General features: G+C 42.2%; 3 protein-coding genes across 3 annotated transcripts in view; 2 read left to right on the top strand and 1 right to left on the bottom strand.

Annotated features, from left to right (window-relative positions):
* The first annotated feature begins 222 nt into the window (after positions 1-222).
* On the top strand, positions 223-2252 carry LOC133845188 (tyrosine--tRNA ligase, cytoplasmic). Its single transcript, XM_062279566.1, has 4 exons — positions 223-947; positions 1027-1393; positions 1449-1778; positions 1837-2252. The coding sequence occupies exons 1-4, from the start codon at positions 224-226 to the stop codon at positions 2081-2083; spliced, it is 1668 nt and encodes a 555-aa protein (XP_062135550.1). The 5' UTR covers position 223; the 3' UTR covers positions 2084-2252.
* Positions 2253-2464: 212 nt separating this feature from the next.
* Positions 2465-17378, top strand: part of LOC133845185 (elongation factor-like GTPase 1) — an 88798-nt gene continuing 73884 nt past the window's right edge. The window contains exons 1-4 of the mRNA XM_062279563.1: positions 2465-2709; positions 2772-4798; positions 4854-5292; positions 5351-5464. Coding sequence (XP_062135547.1) covers positions 2556-2709; positions 2772-4798; positions 4854-5292; positions 5351-5464 — 2734 coding nt within the window. The 5' untranslated portion in view covers positions 2465-2555. The remainder of the gene's footprint in view (positions 2710-2771; positions 4799-4853; positions 5293-5350; positions 5465-17378) is intronic.
* The window catches only part of LOC133843356 (uncharacterized), a 32251-nt gene continuing 20985 nt past the window's right edge, over positions 6113-17378 (bottom strand). Inside the window, exons 2-5 of the mRNA XM_062276863.1 lie at positions 10902-11050; positions 10674-10752; positions 7611-7761; positions 6113-7546 (exon numbers count right to left, since the gene is read on the bottom strand). Of these exons, the coding sequence (XP_062132847.1) occupies positions 6843-7546; positions 7611-7761; positions 10674-10752; positions 10902-11050 (1083 nt within the window). The 3' untranslated portion in view covers positions 6113-6842. The remainder of the gene's footprint in view (positions 7547-7610; positions 7762-10673; positions 10753-10901; positions 11051-17378) is intronic.

Genomic DNA, 17378 nt, shown 5'->3' with positions numbered 1-17378 from the left:
AGTACTTAATGAGCGAGCACTAATACTCCTCTTGTGAAATGCAATTAATAAGTTTATTAAGCATCCTTTATAAGATTTTAAAACTTTTGTTATTTATAAACACAACTCTTTATTCTATATTGTTTGTAAATTTAAGGTGTCCAGTTGCAATTTCGCCGAAACCGCTGTTGAACAGCCGGCAAACAGCTGATGGTGTTGCCAGACCGCATACTGCGTACCACGCATGCAGTTCTCTTCCTCTTTCGTCGGCCAACGATTTCACATAGCCTGCAACAGAAGCATTCGAATAATCATCATCAAAATGGTTGGAACCACTTTAAGCGCTGAGCAAAAGAAACAGCTCATTACGCGCAATCTGCAGGAGACGTTGGGCGAGGATAAACTCAACAAGGTGCTGCAGGAGCGCGATTTGAAAATCTACTGGGGCACAGCAACAACAGGCAAACCACATGTCGCCTACTTTGTGCCCATGTCCAAGATTGCCGACTTCCTCAAGGCTGGCTGTGAGGTGACTATTCTGTTTGCCGATCTGCATGCCTATCTGGATAACATGAAGGCACCATGGTCGCTGCTGGAGTTGCGCACACAGTATTACGAGCAGGTGATCAAAGCCATGTTGAGCTCCATTGGAGTGCCGCTGGACAAGCTGAAGTTTGTCAAGGGCAGCGACTACCAGTTGTCCAAGGAGTACACACTCGATGTCTACAAACTCAGCTCGCTGGTGACCATTCACGATGCCAAAAAAGCAGGCGCCGAAGTCGTTAAGCAGGTGGAATATCCGCTGCTCTCGGGTTTGTTGTACCCAGGATTGCAGGGCTTGGATGAGGAGTACCTGAAGGTGGATGCACAGTTCGGTGGCGTGGATCAGCGCAAGATCTTCACATTCTCCGAGAAGTATTTGCCACAGCTGGGCTACGAGAAACGCATTCACTTTATGAATCCCATGGGTGAGTCATCAAAATGCATTTCACCACTTTGTATCTCATTCATTTCACAACTTTGCATCTCACCAACTTTCATTTCCAGTACCCGGCTTGGCGGGTGGCAAGATGTCTTCGTCGGAGGAGGACTCTAAAATCGATCTGCTCGATTCGCCCGCAAATGTCAAGAAGAAGCTGAAGAAGGCGTTCTGTGAACCCGGAAACATTGCTGACAATGGTTTGCTCTCTTTTGTGAAGCATGTGCTCTTCTCGCTCTTCAAAGAGGGCGAAGGCTTTGAGATCAATCGTCCAGCTGACAACGGTGGTGATGCCACATTCCTCAAGTACGAGGAACTGGAGCAATACTATGCAGACAACAAACTGCATCCTGGCGATCTGAAGGCAGCTGTGGAGAAGTACATCAATCGCTTGCTTGATCCTATCCGTAAGGCATTCGAGACGCCTGAGTTGCAGTGAGTTATTGAAAGAAGATTAATAGAAATATTGACTAATTGAGTGCCTTGCTAGAAAACTAACTGCCGCTGCTTATCCACCACCTGCCAAGGTGAAAGCGAATGCGCCAGTTGCTGCTGCTGCTGCTGGTGATGAAGATGCGCCACATCGTCTGGACATACGTGTGGGCAAAGTGCTTGAAGTGTCGCGTCATCCCGATGCTGATACTCTCTATGTGCTGAAGATTGATTTGGCGGAGGCACAACCTCGCACCATCATCAGCGGTCTTGTGAAGTTTGTCACCGTGGAGGAGCTGGATCAGCGTCTGGTCGCTGTGCTCTGCAATCTGAAGCCTTCCAAGATGCGTGGCATCCTATCCGAGGGCATGGTGTTGTGCACCTCCAAGTGGGTTACGCTTTGTATATGTTATAAGTACCTATTTAATTGGTAATTTACTTTGCAGTGCTGATCACACCGTCGTGGAGCCCATTGTGGTGCCATCGAAGGCTGCGGCTGGCAGTCGTCTGGCCTTTGAGGGCTACAGCGGCACACCCGATGAGCAGCTGAATCCCAAGAAGAAGGTCTGGGAGAAACTGTCCGTCGATTTGAAAACTAATGCCGATGGTGTTGCCGTCTGGAAGAACAACTTTTTGCTGACTACGGATGGAGAGCAGCTAACCAGCAAATTGGCCAATTGCGCGATTAAATAAACCAGAATGTCCAGTCCACACCTGAGCCCTTGTAATACTTATAAACACACATAACTAAGCCGACAGTTCACACGCAGCGAAATGCATTTTTATATAATACTGCTTTTTATTGTGTATTTTTGAAATATGAATGAAAAGTTAATTAAAGCTATTTAATTGAAGTGTACAATTTGAATTTGCTAAACAAGTTGGCTTAACACATTTATTTTTATTGTTTCATGTATTGAAATATTGCAGCTATTTGAATGAGTACAATTAGACTTCCTTAAACGAGTACAATTTGAATTTCCTCAACGAGTACTTTTTGTGCGCACAACGATGCCAGTTGGCAGCAGCACACAGCTGATTGAGCTTTCGCAGCTGATGTTGTAAACTACTCGTTGCAGTTATCGATAACAGCAAGTCGATTGCACGCATGTTGTTTAAAAAGTGTTTTGGCAACAGGTAATAAAGTTAAAATTAAACGTATAAAATGCCCGTTGTGGACGCGGGAGACCTAGCGCTGCTGCAGGCGAAACAGCAACAGGTGCGCAACATCTGTATATTGGCGCACGTGGATCATGGGAAGACAACGCTGGCGGATTCCCTCGTGGCCAGCAATGGCATCATTTCACAACGCATGGCTGGTTTGTTATTGTTGTTGTTGCTGCGACGCATTTCGTGTTTATATGAAATACTTTAATTTTAGGCAAGCTGCGATATATGGACAGTCGGCAGGATGAACAGGAACGTGGAATCACAATGAAAAGCAGCAGCATTTCGCTTTATTATCAGGACAACAAGAATGCTGATTATTTGATTAATTTGATTGATTCCCCTGGCCATGTGGACTTCTCTAGCGAAGTGTCCACAGCAGTTCGACTTTGTGATGGTGCCATTGTCGTTGTGGACGTCGTAGAAGGCGTTGGACCCCAGACACGCGCCTGTTTAAAGCAAATCTACGAGGAGCAGCTGAAACCTGTCCTGCTGCTCAATAAACTGGATCGTTTGATACTGGAGAAACAACTGACACCACTGGATGCATACTTTCATTTGACTCAAGTGCTGGAGCAAGTCAATGCAGTGCTGGGCAGCATCTTTGCCTCCGATGTGCTGGCCAAGGAGGACATCAATGCCAAGGATAACTACGAATCAGCGTTGGAGCAAGTGGATGACTCGGAGCTATATTTCTCACCAGCTGCTGGCAATGTGGTCTTCTGCTCCGCCTACGATGGCTGGGCCTTTGCCGTGGGTGATTTTGCTGCCACATACGCTGAGCGTCTGGAAATGAAACGCAACGAGCTGGAGAAAGTGCTCTGGGGTGATTACTACTACAACAGCAAGAAGAAGGCGGCCATGCCAGGTGCCCAGGAGAAGGCGAAGAAGCCCATGTTTGTGCAGTTTGTGCTGGAGAACATTTGGAGCTTGTATGATATTATTGCCATACGCAAGGACAAGGATAAATTACCGCTGATTGCCGAGAAGCTGGGACTCAAGTTGGCTGCGCGAGATTTGCGTGTTACCGACCCCAAGCTGCAGATTAAAACAGTGCTGGGTCAGTGGTTGCCCATTGATCGCAGCGTTCTCGAGATGGTGGTGCGTCATGTGCCACCTCCGCATCTCATCAGCGAAGAGCGTGCTCAGCGTTTGCTGTATCCAGCGAATGTGGAATTGAACACGCTGCCAGCTGCCACGCTGGAGTTAAAGGAGAGCTTTAAGAGCTGCAATGCGAGTAGCGAGAATGTGATTGCCTTTGTGTCCAAGATGACGCCAGTGCACGTCTCGCAGCTGCCACAGAATCGTCCCAAGCGACTGACGGATCAGGAGCTGCAGCAGCGACGTGACGAAGTTCGACGTCGCATCGAAGAGCGCAAACAGCAGAGCGAACAGACAACGCTCGACAAGCTGACGGAAGGTGTGGAGCAGCTAACCACAAAAGCGGACAAAGTAGAGGAGACCCCGGAGGAGACGCCAGCGGAGTCTACAGTCGAGGCTTCGGAGTACGAGTTCGTTGCCTTTGCACGTGTCTTTAGCGGCACCTTGCGCCGTGGCATGCAACTGTATAATCTAACGCCCAAACATGATCCGCGCCAGCCTGCGCATCGTGTGGCCGAGACTGCGCCCTATGCCAGCCAGGTGACAGTGGGCGATCTCTATATGTTCATGGGCGGCGAACTTCAGCTGCTGGATGAAGTGCCAGCTGGCAATATTGTGGGCATTGGTGGCTTGGAGGCGCACATTGTCAAGACGGCCACGTTGAGCAGCACCTTGGATTGTACCTCATTCAGTGAACTGAGCATTATGGCCACGCCCATTTTACGTGTGGCTATTGAGCCAGTGCAGCCACAGGACATGCCCAAGCTAGTTAAAGGACTGAAGCTACTCAATCAGGCGGATGCATGTGTGCAGGTATCTGTGGCACCAACAGGAGAACATGTGATCACCACATTGGGTGAGGTGCATGTGGAGAAATGTGTGCACGATTTGGAGCAGAGCTATGCCAAGATCAAGGTGAATGTGTCCAAGCCAATAGTGTCGTTTAGGGAAACAATTGTGCCCGATGCCACTGTGGACATGGTCAACGAAGCCATTGTGAAGACAGCTGACGATAAGGATATTACTAAGAAGATTGCTGTGCAGCAAACGCTTAACAAATTGGGCACTTTGCGAGTGCTTGCTGTGCCACTCCCACAGGCGGCAGTGGAGCTGCTTGAGCAGCATGCCAACGTCTTCAAGGTGAGCATTAAAAAGAGTATTTTAAAGATTCCTATTAATACTTTTGCACTTTCAGGAACTGGCTGCCACACCGCGAAATACTTTATTATCAGAGAAGTTTAGCACCTTGCTGACAACAATTAAAAATCAACTGTCTACTGCACTTGAAGATCTACAACTACATGGATTGAGCAACCTTACGAGCTCTGAGCTTGTGCAGCGCATTTGGGCGCTGGGACCACGCAATTGTGGCACAAACATTCTACTTAATCTTAGCGACTATGAACAGCCGGACTTTTGGTCCACACAAACCAAGAGTTCAGACACAGATGTGCGGAATGCGAACGATGCTCGTCGGGATTTCAATAGCTCGCTGGTGAATGGTTTTCAGCTGACAACGGGCGCTGGGCCGCTTTGCGAGGAACCGATGCAGGGCGTCTGCTTTGCGGTGCTCGAGTGGTCAGTGCAATCGGAGGGCGAGGATCTCAATGCACGCGGCTTTGGACCATTCTCAGGTGTGATTGCTATAAGAGCTTTAATTGTTGAAAAGTATTTAAAAGTATTTTCTTATAGGACAAGTTTTGACGGCGGCCAAGGAGGTTTGTCGCCAGGCTTTTCAGAATCAAGCACAGCGTCTGGTGACGCCCATGTACAGCTGTAACATTGTTGTTAATGCTGAAATGTTGGGTAAGTTTTTACAACTTAAATATCAATTGGGATTTAGTAACTTATTTTTGACTGAATGATAAGTGTACAGCTTAAACGGTAAGAACTAGGAGGCTGTAATTATTCCGAAAGATAACTTACAAAATCTGGTCATGTTCTACTACAATTATCTCAAATCGAATTATTTGTCGGACTCAAGTAGAATAATTTTTTTAAAAAGCGATATTTTTTTAGGTAAAACTTTTCTTTAAAATGAAATAGTCATTGCTAGGAAAAATTCTTTTTGTACCATTTCAATATTCTTATCAATTTGTTCAAGACGTCAATAATTTGGGTTAAATATAATTTCCTGACTGAATTACCGAAGCGCAAACCGTAAGAGCTAGACAACTATTGTTTTATTGATATAAATAATTAAAAATTTTACGTATGCGTGATATTGGGAAAAACTTTCTTTTCACAAAATCTTTTTTTAAAACAATTTTTAAGCATTTAAATCTCTCTTAAGTTGATCAAAGCTTCATCCAAAATAAAGATGTTAAAATATATAAAATATCTCAAATTAATAATATACCAAAATGCAGTTTCCGTATTTTCACTAAAACTTCACAGACAAAAAAAACGTCATTGCAATTGCATTTAGTATTTATTTAACTAAAATGTATAAATAATTTTTTATTACATTTGCATTTCGAATTCGCCGTAAACAGCAAGAAATTCATGAATTGTTTTTTCAATTTCAAATTAGGGATTTCACATTGATAATTTGTATTGTTGGTTTCTTGATTTATTTAACTACTAGTAAATGCAGCTTAAGTCTAACATAAATAAGCAACTAAATATATTTTCGTTTTCTTCAATAATTTAAATAATTGTTGTCTGCGAATTTCTTGGAACTAAACTAAATATTGTTGTTTTGTCGTGTTTCAATATGTATATAAATATGTTATTAAATTGAGGCCATGCTTGAGTTACATGCAAAACAAATTAATTAAACAATTAGTGTGGGCGGGACGTGGGCGCGTAATTGTTTAATTAATTCGTAATTGTTTCAATAAATAGAAAATACGTACGAGTATTATGTTTAAATTAAAAAGAGACGATCCAACTTGAAGATCGGAAAATGCCATTTCAAATGCTTAATGCTTAAGGGTGTCTTAATACCTAAATTGTAAGTACGTTACGTTACGCGACGTGATGCGACGCTACGTTACGTAACGTAAAACCGCCTCTCACGTAGTCGTAGTTGATCTCGCTAATCGAGACTCGTATTTCATGCGATCTTCTTTTTTGCTTCAGTCACAGTGCGTTTGTTATTCATTTTTTTTTGCCGAAAATTTTCGTGTTTTGCTTTTCAAAATTTTGTGCTAGAAAAAATTTAACTACTCTAGTTCCGAACCTAATCCCAGACAATAGTCTGTTGGAACTCCAGCACACGATCCCAGGGAAACTCGGGCTCAAAATCATCCAATGCCGCATCCAAGGCGCGCTTCACTCGGCTCGAGTCGGGCAACGTCGTCAGCTCCGCCGGCGATTCGCTCAGCTCCGAGTTGAGGTTGGAGTCCGCTTGGAGTGTGGTACGTGCCTCCAGCTCATCGCTGGCCTGTGTGCTGCTGCTGGGCGTCTGACCATCACGCTCCTCGGCTGCGGCTTCAATTGGCGGCGCCTCGCCGCGTCGCTCGTTGTTGCGTCCGTAGTTGCTGCCGGGGAAACCGCTCAGGGTGAATTGATCCGGTCGGAAGTTGGGTGAACTGTGCGTGTTGTGTGTGCTCTCTGGACGATTCAAATACTGATAGGAGCTGCTGCCGCCGCCGTTCGCAAACGATTGATCCTGTGGCTGATAGTTGGCACTGATGGCCGAGCTGCCCACCTGACTGCCGCTAGAGCCTCCGCCATAGATCGGACGCACATAGGTGTCCTTCTGGGCACCCAGACCTCCGCCATTTACACTCGGACGATAGAAGGGCTTTTGCAGTTGGTAGCGTTTGGGAGGCTGAGCGCTAGGTTTGCGCACCGAGTAGCCGGGTTTGACGCACATCATGCCAAAGACACGGATTCCGGGAACGCTGGCATATGTGGGTTGATCATGGGCCATGGGTCCCTCTGTGAAATGCAGGCGGGGAATTAGCAAATGGGTGAATTAGAATTAGAAAACTTTCGTACTTACCCATTTTGAAGTGATCGGGACAGCGACAGATGACGAGATAGTGCGATTTGCCAGTGCGTGTGTTTTGCAGCGCCAACAGCGACCAATCCTTGGGGGAGCGGCATTCGCGCATTTCTGTGGTCGCCTCGCAGGTTTTAGCCAGCGTAATTGCCTGTTGATTAGCCAGAGTATTTAATATGTGTAGCTAGCCGTCTAGACTGCACTAATAGCTAGTGTTGGAAGTGCAGCTAAGTGCTGCATGCCGCTGGGCAGCCAATTAGACATTCACTTGATGGTGGCGGCATTGCCCCTGGGCATCAAAGAAAGTTGCGCCGCGACCTTAGTCTAGCTTCACATATTGTGTGAGCAACTGAATGACTGGCTAGCTCCCCGACTGACTGATTGTCTAACTACCTCATTGAACTGCCTTAGTTTAGCTGCCTCCGGGACTTACTGCCTCACAGAATTGCTCCCTTTCTCCTTGCCTTAGAGCCTGCCTAGCTTCTAGGCTGACTGGCTGACTGAGTCTAGCTACTTTGTCTGGCTCTCGGTATTGATCTCTGGCTCCTTGTCTGAGTACCTCCCCGGTTGTCTGACTATCTGAGTGACTGTCTGACTACCTCAGTGACTGCGCGTCGAACCAACTTAGTCTAGCTGCCTCCTAGTCTAATTTTCTCTAAGAATCCATTCCTAACTCCTTAGCTTATGGTCTGAATACCTCCCAGGCTGCTGTCTAACTCCCCGTCTAGATGCTTTGCCTCTTGTCTGAATACCTCCCAGGCTGACTCTTTCATTATCCCTGAGTGCTTACTGCCCATTTGATTATTGTTCCGTCTGTCTTCCTGACACGAGCCTCCTCTCTAATACTATCTCTATGACTGACTCCCGGGACTACCTCTCAATAGTCCCAGCTTTTCCTCTCTAACCCTGACGTGCTCCCAAACTCTCGCTATTGTCTAGCTGGCTATCATTGATCGTTGGGGCAAATTGAAAGTTAACATGCAACGGGCGAGCGGCAGTCTTGACTCGGACAAGTAGCTGTCACTTACACCAAAGCCTAGGGCGTTGATGGCTGCTCTAGCGGCGAGAGGGGGGATTGCAACTGGTCGGGGGAGGGGGGCGTGTTTGTGCCACATTAGCTAAGCTCATGATCCCGCTTGCCGTGTTTTCGGTGATCGCCTTTCAATTGCTCTGACATGATTGTCCTTTAACAGATTTTTCGTGTTTTGCCGCAGTAGCAAAAGCAGCAGCAGCAACAACAGCAACAGCAACTGTTGCAAGTGGCTGTGGCAAGTTGTTGCCTGGTGTTTGCCGCTGTCAATAATTTGATTGACTTGCGGCGCTCTTGCATGTTGCCCCGGCATTTCCTTTCGCCCGCTCAAGTTGTTGCTCTTGTTGTTGTTGCTGCCACAATTGGCTGCCATTCAGGTTAATGTGGCCAGCTCTCTGTGTTGCCGGTTGCCAGTCGGTTAGCTTCGTTTTCCCAGTTGCTGTGCCAGTTTTTCTAGCTTCTCACTCTCTCCTAGTCCCGTTCCCGTTCCCGCTCTCTTTCTCTTGCCACTCGTCGAGTGTTTTTCTAACGTTTAAACGCATTTTCATAATTTGCTCTCTGGTACAGTTCCGGCAAGATATCGAGACAACAAGTGTGGCATTCAACGGTACTCTCTTGTACAATTATGCACCACATACGAGCCTCCCCACCACTCTCTTCCCCCCCCTTTCGCCCACGCTACTTGTTGCACCTGTCGACCATTAAACTATTAAAATTGTGCTTTATTATTTAATTCACATGAGGTTTTCCTTTTTGATGTTGGCCAGCCAGTCAGCTACTAGAGGCAGCACTTATAACTCAATTAACTGCTCCGTCAACTAATTGACGACGTGAGTTAGCCACACACACACTCTCAGGGAGTAGTAGGGTGGGTGGTAAGAGGTGTAGAGACACATGGAGTAGTGCCAGCACTGTTGGAAGTATCCTTCTAGGAAATCTTGTTTGGCAATCTAAACAGTTACCAGCTGGGATCGCTCGCTGGTCGTGCTCAGACAGAAGATCTATCATTGGATACCAATTACTTTGATATGAATTGCAATGCACTGGGAAAACACGTTGCACTGGGAAAATCGAATTAAATTCCAAACGCGCAGTGTTCTTCCTTTTTTTATTTTTATTAAGTTTGGTTTGATGATTTTCCGAAATTGATGCAATAATCTAATTTTATTATCTTTTGATTATCTTTTACTATTCTATTTATTGCTGCATAGTTTATAGTTTTTCATGCTGATTTTGATTGCAACTTTATTGATTTCAAATTGCACTCTGTGAGGAAGTGGATTTATTAATGAAATCAATCTAATCTCGAAGTCAAGCAAAGTTTAATGCTATGAAATTTGCACCGGATGAGCGTTTTTCTAATCTAGTAAGGTATTTTCTCTAGATCTTAATAAATTTGTATTCATTTGAAATTAAAACTTAAAAATGTTTGTAAATTTAACCACTTGTTTCTAATTAAACCCTTTGAAGCCTTCCTAAACAAACCTTATTAAAAAGCGGAGAAAAATGATTCAAACGTTAGGCTCATAAATTTGGATTCAATGTAAAACATAACTAAGACAATACTGTTCTACTAAAACTAACTAATTGTCTGACTTTTCTGTATATTTTAAAGTATACCCTATAACAAAAAGTCTGTTCCCAATTACAATTGATTCTGTATGTCTAATATTTTCAAACGTATTCTACATATGTAAATTTCAAAATAAATAACTGAAAAAGTGAAAATTTCTGTAGAACCTTTTCTAAGTTGTATTAAATGAATGAATTGCAATTTCTTATTTAAAAATGTTTATCCTAGGAATTAAACTTAAAGTTTTTGCTACCATCAACTTCAATTTAATCCTTCCTCTTTGTAATTCTCAATTCAATTCTCCCTTCTCTCAGCTGCCTTGTTAATTCAATTCCCTATTGCAGACAAATCAGATGCAGTTGTCGCTCATTCGTTTCGCTAAGTGTACTTTGGCAGTTTTGCTTTGGATCGCACGCCCCCTACTGTTAGATGGCAGATTGTAGAACTGATCTTGACTTACCTTCTTCTTATTATCACCGACCAATTTGGTGGTGTGCTGATCATCCTCGTTGAGACTCGCCGAGCAGGGATCACGATATCTGCGAGAGAAACCAAGGAAACAGGAAAAAGACAGATTGGGTTTAGTGTTTAGCAGCTGTCTTGCTGAATGTCTGTCTGTCTGTCTCTCTCTTGTCTGTATCTAACTGAAGGTCTGTCTGTCTGTCTGTCTGCTCAGTTGGATGCTCACCTTGATGGACAGGCGCACAGTGGTTGGGTGTAGTTGAGACGCACATAGACCGCATTGCAGACCTGTTGTATGGCGCATTCGGGCAGCAGATAGATGTGTTGATTGTGCGGATAATAATGATATTTGGTGGGTTTCGCTGTCGCCGTCTTCTGCAAATAGAGTTAGAAGAAAATCAGATATCAGTTTGCTGTCGTGATTGATGTGGCCAAGGAAACTTGTAATTAAACTAAGTATTCTTTTTTTTATTGCTGTTGCAGTTGCAGTTGCATCACCCGTTGCTGCGTGGGCTTGAGGCATCATCATCCACAAACTTCAAGTTGCAACTGGCGATTCGGTCGCGCTTGTCAGTTGCAAATATTTGCCTCGCTTTGAGCTTGTTTGTCTCCTCCTCTCGTTGGCTCTCCATGAGCCGTCTAAGTGTGGCCAACGCACATATTTGTTTTGCCTGCCTGTGTATGTGTGTTTGTGTCTGTGTTTGTTGCTCTTGGCAAGTGCGAAATTGACGCTCAGTTGCAGACGTAACTAAACAGTCATCTCTTTTTTTTAATAATAGTGGACAAGGTCCAGGCTCAAATTGAAAACGGTTAAACGCAATAAAGGCACAAAGCACAGAACGTCAGAGGCTGCAACTTCAACTTCAGCTCACAAGCTTGCAGCAGGTTAATGGCAAACGAGACCCTCACATAATGCCACAAATTGCATGACTGCACTCGCCTCTTGCCTTCTCTTGCTTTGCTGGCAGCGGAAGCAAGGGCAACAAAAATGAAAAGTTATTAAGAAATTGATGCAATAGAGTTGGGGAAGCATCAGCAGCACGTGTGTGTGTGTGTAGCACACACACTCCACACACACTCTCTTACTTAGTCTTACTCTAAAGTCTTGGCTTACTTCTTACTTCTTACTCTTTGCTATTTGCTTGGCAATTTGTGCGAAAGGCGAACCACAATCGCAGTTGCAGTCCCATCCCATCCCAATCCCAACCCAATTGCATCGCCCCGTCACTTCCTTTCCATAAATGCCAACCATTTCCCAGACATTGCCAACTTTTCCTTGCCATCCAGCAAAACTTTCTAAATGTATTCCCCATTTACACAAACACACATACATACATAGATAGTTCCTTCTTCTCTTCTCTATTTTTGTCGTCATCATCAACATTTCAATGGCCTTTTGCGCACTTTTGTTTAGCTATTTAAATGTTTTCAAAAGTACTTTTGCATCCCGTCTTTTTTTTTCCATTTGCAATGAGCAAGTTTTATTTTGCGCCCTTTACGCTTGGCAGCAGCTATCACTAACAAATTAAATAAATAATCACTGGGTTCGTGTATGCGTGCAAAAGAATTCAACAAACTGCAGTTGCACTCGGTAAGAGTTAAACTGCAATTAATTGAGCAATTTAATTATAAACAAAAGAGCAGCAAGAGACTTCCCCATCTGCTGTCGGATTGTGTATTGAAGTCTTGTTACTTTTTAATGATGTGGATAGTTGCTTGAGAAAATTTATTAAGTGAATGTTTTTCAATTATAATATGATGGAATTATTCGACGAATGTTTTTGATTTTTGTTGAGGTGGTTTAGAAATGTCTTAAGTGAATATTATTCGACGAATGCTTTTAAATTTTATTACTTTTTGAAAAACAAAATAACATTTTGACACGATATTTGTTAAGGATTAAAGACTGCTACATTTAAATAACATCAAGATTCGTTTTAAAGATGTATAAGTTGAATGGGATACACTTCATTTAAAAAGTTGCACATTCGAACAAAAATACATAGTTTGCCATACACTTTTACATGCATTGTTGCAAAGTTTATTTTCTTATATTATTTTCCTTAATAAAGCTTAAGAAAACACAGACTGCAGTCAAAATAAAAATTGAATTTTTATGAATAGCCAAACAATCAAATTAGAGGCTTGAATACTGAGCGATTTAGTGAAGTTTTTGAATACATATATATAGGCTTTCTTAAATTTATTTTTCTTGAATAATAGGCAATTAGATTGTTTTTATTGAGGGAAAGTATAAGAAAATACAGACTGCAGTCAAAATAAAAATATAATTTCTTTAAGTAGCCAAAAATAAAAATAGAGTATGGGCTTGAATACTGTGATTTTTAGTGAAGCTTATTATTCCAATAAATTTTTTTCTGTGTAGACTTTTTTCATAATATTTTTCTTTTTTTATTGCTAATAAATTTTATTGTATTGAGGGAAACTCCCAAAACTGCCGCCAAAATAAAAATATTATTTCTATAAATAACTGAAAATTTTTCTTGATTACTTTGAAAAATGTTGTTTTCGATAAATATTATTTATAAATTATTTGTCATATATTATTTTAAGAAAATTTAGTCTGCTGTCATAATGAATGTATTATTATTTATACAGACAGACCAAATCTAAGAGATTGAGTTTGCGCTTTAATACTTTTAAATTTAGTGAAGCTTTCAAATATGATAAATATTTTTTATAGGCTTTTAACCGAAGGGCTTTCTTAATTTTTTTCTTTCATAGATTGGGGAAACTTTCTAAAACTGTCGCCAAAATAAAAGAATTAAATCTGCAAAAAGCAGAAGATACTTTTAATTCAATAAAAGTGCAATGGCAAAAAGTTTCATTATAATGAAAACTTTCGTTGCCATCAGTTTAATCCCCAAATCGATTGTTTAGTCGACTGCTTAGCTAAAAGCGTCACAATTGAAACTGTTTAACATTGCTCATACGCCATGTTAGCTGTGATTATCAAGCTGTTGGCGAACTCTTGGTCGAAGTCGCAGTCGCAGTCGCGTCAAGTCAACTTAACTTTAGTGAAGTTGAAGTCAAGTCAACTCTCACTCAGTTTGTTACCAATTTTCTTTACTAATTGTAGCCTTGTTGCAGCTTGTTGTAGCTCCTTGCTACTTAGCACATAATTGAAGTTAACTTCTTCAGAGCGACGGACGGATGGAGGGACGGAGGGACGAGTGTTTAGTCTCTTGTTGTGCAGCTCTTCACCCAGAAAAGAGCGCTTCCCATGCCAATCATTTGCATTTGGTTTGGCTGTGTTTTGTGTCTTGTGTCTTGTGTTGCATCTCCATGTTGCAAGCTCTTCCTTTAGTCTGTTCGCTGTTGCCAGTGATTTACACTGGCTGGCATTATTATTGAGTTTGAGTCGGGGTCTTTTTTTTTTTTTTGTTGTTGTAGCTGGCTGGAGTCAGCTGTTTGTCGCATCTGTTCAAATGTGCAACTGTCGCCTCATCGCATTGTTCCACCGAGAGTTGCGCTTTGCTAACTGTCTAGCTTTGCCCCTCTTTGACTGTCTGTCCGTCTGTCCGTCTGTCTGTCGGACTGCCTGCCTGTCTCTTTCACTTTGGCTAAGTACATTTTTAAATATTTACCATGTTGTTGGACAAGCGAACTGCCAACTGGGCAGCCATACAGCCAGCCATATGGGAGCAGAGGGCGGGGGTGGGGGGAAGCTGCCTTAACTAGGCTTTAGTTCAAGGAATTTTCCACGAATTGCAAATTAAAGCGTCGCGTCCGTCTTTTTTTTGTGTAGCTTTTCTTGTCGTTCGACATGGCACAGGTTAAAGTTCAGGCAGTGGCAGTTAGCCCTTTCCCTTCCCCCCCGATTCTCTTCCGCTTCCACTCTCCCTGTCTCTTCCTCCCCTTCCTCCTTCGCTTCTTCCGCTTCACTCTTGCTCTTGGCCTATCTTGGCCCACCCAGTTGCCCACACTCGAAAATCGTGTTTCTCTCTCAGCAACAGCAACAGCAGCGGCTACCTTTCCGTTTTGTTGTTGATTTTGTTGCTGTTGTTGTTGTTGTTGTTGTTGCAGAGTCGAGTGTCGAGCGCGTCTCGCCTCATGAAGTGGCACGACCTTATGTTGCATTGCCCGTTGATGCTTTTCGAGTGCCATGAATTGCGTTTTGATTGAAAAGAAAGTGACATTTCCGCTGATTTCTTTGCCGCGTTGTTGCAAGTTCTATTGCTGCCTCTGCCTCTAGTTGTTGCACTTGCATTTGCTGCCGTTGTTGTTTGATTTGGCGCAGCAAAAAAATTTTGCTTTTATACTGCCGGAGAGTTTTCGGACTCAATGTTTGCTTAGTTCTGCCTGCTTCTTGGTTTCTTGTATGCTACACGTGCAGCTTTTCAAATGAAGTGTCAATTATACTGATGTTTGCCAAAAAACAACTTTCGACAGCTAATTCTTGGCAACTTGCAACATGTGTCGAGTGTGTTTGTGTGTGTGGCGGCAATTGTGTGGATAACACATGCGTAATAAAGCAAAAGGCAAAGAAAGAGAGACTACAGAACAATTGTGGCTAACAATGAGCAGTTCTATTCGAAGTTCTTAAGTTTTAATTTATCGAAACTATCGATTGCAGAAATATGTTTGATGCGTTGAAGCTTTTCCTATTTGAATAAATAGCAACTGGATAAAATACTTATGTGATTAAACATGTTCCTTAATAATTTTTGGCATAGTTTTCTAATAATCGAGACTATCGATAATATCCTTCAAGGATATTTATGTGTTGCTGTTAGGCAGAGTTCGCTACTAATTAAGATTATCGAAAACAATTCTAAATGCTTGCAGGTTTTCAAGAGAATACAAGTGAATATACATTATTAACTACTTCTTATTCTTATTGTATTACTTGTAGTAAAATGCTCTAGTTGTCAAGACTATCAATAACACTTTTAAAGATTCAGTCTTATGTTGCTGGTGTGAGATTTCTAAAAGTTGTTAGTTGGAGGTTTATTTTCATTATTACTTTAATTTTCACATCCTTGAAATAGTTTGTAAGGTTCAACAAAGGATCGAGAACTATCGATAGTATTTCAAAATGCTCTCATACTTTTGAGCACATGTGAAAATCTTTGTGTTTCTATATAAATATTTTGATTTTAATCTTTTGATAACCTTTTTAAATGCTTCCTTAAGGTTAACAATAATAATAATACTTCTTAAAGTTATAAGCTGGCAATTTATTATTACTTCCCTATTGACATATTTTAGCTTCATCTTATCGATAGTTCCTTGAAATACCATCTGTTATAATTTCAATCTACTCTTATCGACCATAATTGATGTTTCTTATGCTTCTCCAGCTTCGTCGGATTTTGCAAACTTATGGTAGATCATAGGGAAAGCAAAGCTGCATGTTAAGCTGTCTGATTTAAGTGCATTTATGGAAATATGTATAATTCACCATAAGCTGATTAGCTATGGCAATCGATTATTAAATCTGTTTCTATTTGCCCTTGCCCTTGCTGCTTGCAGCTTGCTCTAAATGCATATTTTATCCTTGTAAATTTCTCACTTTCCTTCGCTTGATTTATGCCAACAGCACGAAATTTACTTTTAATGAGCGAGAGCAGCAGCAAGCGATGGCTGCTAATGTTAATCGCATGTAGCTGACAGCGATGTCAGAGATGAGATACTCTCTGTATTTGTATCTGTATCAGTATTTGCAGCTGTATCTGTATCTGGAATATCGTGAGCATCTCAGAGATGCAAAGGCAACTTGTTATTCAAATTGGCCCTGGCGTAAATGTTGCACGGCTGAAACCAAAAAGCTGTTGATTCAATGCAAATTTGTATATATGTACATATATATAGTTAAACACGATTGGGGGCATGCCACATGCCGCAGTCGAGAGAGTCTCACCCCCCACCCACAGACGCCACAGAGTGATAGCTGAAGTGACTTTCTGTGTTTTGCTCTCGTGGCGCAATTAATAAATAATTTTCATTTTCATTTTCATTTGAAATTTGATTTAATTACGTGAAAGTCGTCGCAACTTGTAGAGCGACCCACTCACTCACTTTGGTTATGTATTTATAGTGAAATAAAAAACGGAAAACGGAAAACAGAAAACAGAACACAAAATTAGTTGTTATTATATGCTGCATGTTTGGAGTTGTTGTACATCACTTGTATTTTTCTTTGAAGGGCTTTTTATTTGTTATTTAATTTGATGCGTCAAGTGAAAATGAAATTTTGTTGTGCGGCCTCAAGTGTCTCTCTGTCTCTGTGTGTGTGTGTGTGTGTGTGTTTGTGTTGTGAATGGTTTATTTAATTGTTGTTTGGGGGGGGCAAGTTCTTGTCAGTGCTCAAGTTGTTGTTGTTGCTATTTAAAGAGCGTGAAATTTCAAGTAGATTGCCGCCTCACGATGTTGCCGCTGCTACTCTAAAGCTAAAAGCTACCGAAAATCTCATTTAGCATTAAGTTTTGGCCTGCTGTTGTACTTAGTTGTTATCGCTGTTGTACTTAGATGTTGTTGCTGTTGTGTTGTTGCTGTTGCTGTTTTGCACACATTTCACTTGAGCCAAAGTTGTTATGTTGTTAACTGTAGTTTCTCATGCAAATCCACGCAATTCATTTGTTTGTTTGCTTTCAATGTTGCTGTTTGCTGCTTGTTGTTTGCTCAACGCTTTTTCCGGTTTGTTGCCCGTTTGATAGACATCGCCAGCCAACACAGCCCA

Source organism: Drosophila sulfurigaster, chromosome 3 (genome assembly GCF_023558435.1).
Source record: "Drosophila sulfurigaster albostrigata strain 15112-1811.04 chromosome 3, ASM2355843v2, whole genome shotgun sequence".
Classification (NCBI taxonomy): domain Eukaryota; kingdom Metazoa; phylum Arthropoda; class Insecta; order Diptera; family Drosophilidae; genus Drosophila; species Drosophila sulfurigaster.
The sequence above is the reverse complement of the archived record's forward strand: the minus strand, read 5'-3'. Positions and strand labels throughout refer to the sequence as shown.